The 4652-nt window shown below is 39.8% G+C and overlaps 1 protein-coding gene across 2 annotated transcripts in view; it reads left to right on the plus strand.

Annotated features, from left to right (window-relative positions):
• The first annotated feature begins 695 nt into the window (after positions 1-695).
• Positions 696-4652, plus strand: part of LOC107592120 (double-strand-break repair protein rad21 homolog) — a 9352-nt gene continuing 5395 nt past the window's right edge. The window contains exons 1-6 of one of the 2 annotated variants that reach the window (XM_016281504.1): positions 696-811; positions 1622-1808; positions 1894-2001; positions 3133-3154; positions 3252-3351; positions 3830-3936. In XM_016281504.1, coding sequence (XP_016136990.1) covers positions 1665-1808; positions 1894-2001; positions 3133-3154; positions 3252-3351; positions 3830-3936 — 481 coding nt within the window. In that variant the 5' untranslated portion in view covers positions 696-811; positions 1622-1664. Of the gene's footprint in view, positions 812-1621; positions 1809-1893; positions 2024-2120; positions 2221-2698; positions 2806-3132; positions 3155-3251; positions 3352-3829; positions 3937-4652 lie in introns of both variants that reach the window. The other variant, XM_016281505.1, reaches the window with a different exon arrangement.

Consider the following 4652-nt stretch of genomic DNA (forward strand, 5'->3'; position numbering starts at 1 on the left):
AGCATTCTCTGTTGTTAATTGTCCTCATTTGTAAGTCACTTTGGATAAAAGTGTCTGCTAAATTACTAAATGTAATGTATTTATGTATAAGGGAAAGCCGTAGGGTTATTTTTGGTGTTGAATATTTCCAATTTTATTGCCGGAAAAAAAAAAAAAATATATATATATATATATATATATATATATACACACACACACACATTTAACATACAATAAATAAATAAATAAATAAAACTGACACAAAAAAAACAAGAACAAACAGACCATTATTTTGGCCTACATAATTTTATTTAATTACTCTGTCTGTACATTTATGTATTTGGTAGACGATTTTTATCCAAAGCGTTTAACTACAGTGCATTCAAATGCATACCTTTCATGAAAACGTTCTGAAATGTGTATCTATTCATCTGTTCATGCACACAATAGAGACTGTATTATAGGAACTATAGATTCATTCGACTTCTTGTCGCTCGTTGAGACGCCTCAGCTTCAAAGCTCAAACCCAGTATTCGTTTAGTAACACAACACCGCCCTCTGCCTACCGCACAGCGCGCTGTCATTGGGCTCCACTACAGCCACGTCCTGTCAATCACCAGCTAAGCCCCTCCTACCGCCATCCCCCGTGCAGCCGCTTCCTGTCAATCACTAACCAAGCTCCTCCCACCGCCAAATTTTGACTGTAAACATCCCGCCGAGAGCGCGCGCCATCTTTGTCGGATTCAATGAGAGGAAACGGTTGCTAACTTCTCTCCGCAGGAGAGGAGAGAATAGACTAGCCGTAATCAACACGGATAACATATTTTGAATGGTACGTTCCGGAAAATGTGTGTTGTTGCGGATAAATATGCTTGTGAAGTGGAATATATGAGCGGGAGGGTGAAATTTGACGCTTACGTGCTGTTGCTAATCAACAGTTGGCTAATGCTAATTGCTAAGGATAGCTTGAAAATAATTTGTCTTTGCAGGTAACGTTATTGTTAATATTATAACTATTATTGGTTTCTAACTTGTTTATGAACTAGAAAAATTAACTCTGTCACTTATAGCTTAGAAGTGATATATTTATTGGTTATTTTATGGTTAAGTAGCGTAGCTTGGTAATCAAAAACTTTAGCCAAACGCTTGGGTGAAAATTAACGCAACTCTTTTCCATCTTTATTAATGCATTTTTCTATATTTCGCGTGTATTCGACTTTTTTTTTAATATTTTTTTTTTTTTAAAGCATTGCATTGGATAATGTGGCGTGCAACTGTGTTATAACGTTACCTCGCCTTCACGTTTTAATGTTGGTGTAAAGGCGGGCAATGCTTTTAAATGCTATTAATGTAATGCATCTGACTAGTAACTCAGACTGAGTGAATAATATTTACAGCAAATCTAAACCTGTGTTTTTAGTGTCTTGCACTCGATTTGACTTTAGCTTGTATGTGCATTTCGTTGGCAGGTTGTGCAGTATAAATGATGCATTCTATCATTCTCGTGTATTCTGTATCTCAAAACCTAGTGAGTTGCCAGTGGTGCTTAAATTGCTGCCTAGGTAGTCATGTTCCAGTGCATAGGTTTTGAGACATTACTATGCTCTTAAGTTCTGAACAATACTCTTGTGTCTCTTTCCAGGTGTAGCAGAGAGATCTCGGAGCCTTGACCAGACACCAGGGCAATGTTTTACGCCCACTTCGTCCTCAGTAAACGTGGGCCGCTGGCCAAGATCTGGCTGGCGGCCCATTGGGACAAAAAGCTGACAAAAGCACACGTCTTTGAATGCAACCTGGAGAGCAGCGTGGAAAGCATAATTTCACCAAAGGTACATATTTAAAGCTGCTGCTTGTTTTCTTTTGGATAGTGTGTGTCAATGCATATGTTAATTCTGTTTTTTACTGTTAAAATAGGTGAAAATGGCTCTGCGTACATCTGGCCATCTTCTCTTGGGTGTGGTGAGGATCTACCATAGAAAAGCCAAATATCTTCTGGCTGATTGCAATGAAGCGTTTATCAAGATCAAAATGGCTTTCCGCCCTGGTAGTGAATCTAATTGCACATTTTTGTGAAATCTGTAGATTTCAAAGTCACCTGGTTTTGACTGTCTGAATTAACTAGAATGCATTGTGTTTTGTAGGTGTTGTTGATCTGCCAGAAGACAACCGTGAGGCTGCATACAACGCCATCACCTTACCAGAGGAGTTCCATGATTTTGACCAGCCCCTTCCTGATCTGGAGTAAGGAGCACTTGTTGTCTTCTGTTGTTTTTAACACAAGATGTTTGGTGTACGTTAATACACAGACAGTGTATGAAATATTTACAGTGTAATTGGTGTCACTTTGCTTTTTGTATAAAACTTCACAGTGGTCCTGGAATTTTAAAATCGTCAATGTGAATTTTTTTAGTTATGCTCTTAATAGGGCTGCACGATAAATCGCATGCGATATTTAATCCGCATCTTGTCAGAAAGCCGGTTCTGTAATCAGCGGTAAATCAAAATAAAAAAAGTTAATGCTGCTCAATGTGAAAGCCCGCAGGTGATGGAGATTTACCGCCGATTACAGAATCGGCTGTACTGATAAGATGCGCGTTAAATATCGCATGCAATTTATTGTGCAGCCCTAGCTCTTAAGCATTTCTTCCTTTGTAAAGGACTCCTCCTGAGTGTGACTTTGCATTTATGATTTCTAAATTCCTAAATCCCTCTATTTCAGTGATATAGATGTAGCACAGCAGTTCACGCTGAACCAGAGTCGTGTTGAAGAGATCACCATGAGGGAGGAAGTAGGAAACATCAGTCTCATGGCCGACAATGACTTTGGTAAAAACTCATAAGCTTTTCGTTTCCCCACGGATCTGAAATATATTTGTGTTAGTAGATTAATTATGTATTTTCTAAATTAAAACTTAAAGGTGCAATAGGAGATCTTGGATAATGCTAACTTTAGCCTGATAGAACTGAAAGCGAACGTCCCACCCTCCCTGCAATCACCGTCTAACGCCCCCTGAATGCATTTACGCTCACAGACCAGAACACCAGAGGCAACATTACAATAGGCTACATCAGCGGTTCCCAATTCCAATCCTTGCGCCCTCCTGCTCTGCACATTAATATCTTCTGGCTGATTGCAATGAAGCGTTTATCAAGATCAAAATGGCTTTCCGCCCTGGTAGTGAATCTAATTGCACATTTTTGTGAAATCTGTAGATTTCAAAGTCACCTGGTTTTGACTGTCTGTATTAACTAGAATGCATTGTGTTTTGTAGGTGTTGTTGATCTGCCAGAAGACAACCGTGAGGCTGCATACAACGCCATCACCTTACCAGAGGAGTTCCATGATTTTGACCAGCCCCTTCCTGATCTGGAGTAAGGAGCACTTGTTGTCTTCTGTTGTTTTTAACACAAGATGTTTGGTGTACGTTAATACACAGACAGTGTATGAAATATTTACAGTGTAATTGGTGTCACTTTGCTTTTTGTATAAAACTTCACAGTGGTCCTGGAATTTTAAAATCGTCAATGTGAATTTTTTTAGTTATGCTCTTAATAGGGCTGCACGATAAATCGCATGCGATATTTAATCCGCATCTTGTCAGAAAGCCGGTTCTGTAATCAGCGGTAAATCAAAATAAAAAAAGTTAATGCTGCTCAATGTGAAAGCCCGCAGGTGATGGAGATTTACCGCCGATTACAGAATCGGCTGTACTGATAAGATGCGCGTTAAATATCGCATGCAATTTATTGTGCAGCCCTAGCTCTTAAGCATTTCTTCCTTTGTAAAGGACTCCTCCTGAGTGTGACTTTGCATTTATGATTTCTAAATTCCTAAATCCCTCTATTTCAGTGATATAGATGTAGCACAGCAGTTCACGCTGAACCAGAGTCGTGTTGAAGAGATCACCATGAGGGAGGAAGTAGGAAACATCAGTCTCATGGCCGACAATGACTTTGGTAAAAACTCATAAGCTTTTCGTTTCCCCACGGATCTGAAATATATTTGTGTTAGTAGATTAATTATGTATTTTCTAAATTAAAACTTAAAGGTGCAATAGGAGATCTTGGATAATGCTAACTTTAGCCTGATAGAACTGAAAGCGAACGTCCCACCCTCCCTGCAATCACCGTCTAACGCCCCCTGAACGCATTTACGCTCACAGACCAGAACACCAGAGGCAACATTACAATAGGCTACATCAGCGGTTCCCAATTCCAATCCTTGCGCCCTCCTGCTCTGCACATTTCATATGTATCTCTTATCATGTGCGACGTTTGTTCTATTCGACCGTGAGTGCCCTGGGAAGTGTACATCACCGGATATTCCACCATGATTCCAGTTCGAAGCGAGTGTATATGTTCCATACAAAGGGCGTTAAAGTGTGCGAGACGTGAATTTAAATAGTATTTATTTACAGAGGTATATTATTTCACACTTCTCTAGTAAGTAAGTTTCGCCTGTGTGTGAAAACGCTGCGCAGCACAAATCCATGAATGAATGTTCCGAAGTGAAGTAAACTTCAACGGATTTCCCTTGCGTGAGGACTAGAATTGGGAACCGCTGGGCTACATCGTGTATCATTCACCGGTGAGAAAACTTTATAGTACAGCGAGTAAAAGTACTACAATACCATGAAGGAAGATCGGCTTGTTGATGTTTGTCTGCCATTCTC

This window comes from Sinocyclocheilus grahami, unplaced genomic scaffold, assembly GCF_001515645.1.
Source record: "Sinocyclocheilus grahami isolate Dianchi unplaced genomic scaffold, SAMN03320097.WGS_v1.1 scaffold150.1, whole genome shotgun sequence".
NCBI lineage: Eukaryota > Metazoa > Chordata > Actinopteri > Cypriniformes > Cyprinidae > Sinocyclocheilus > Sinocyclocheilus grahami.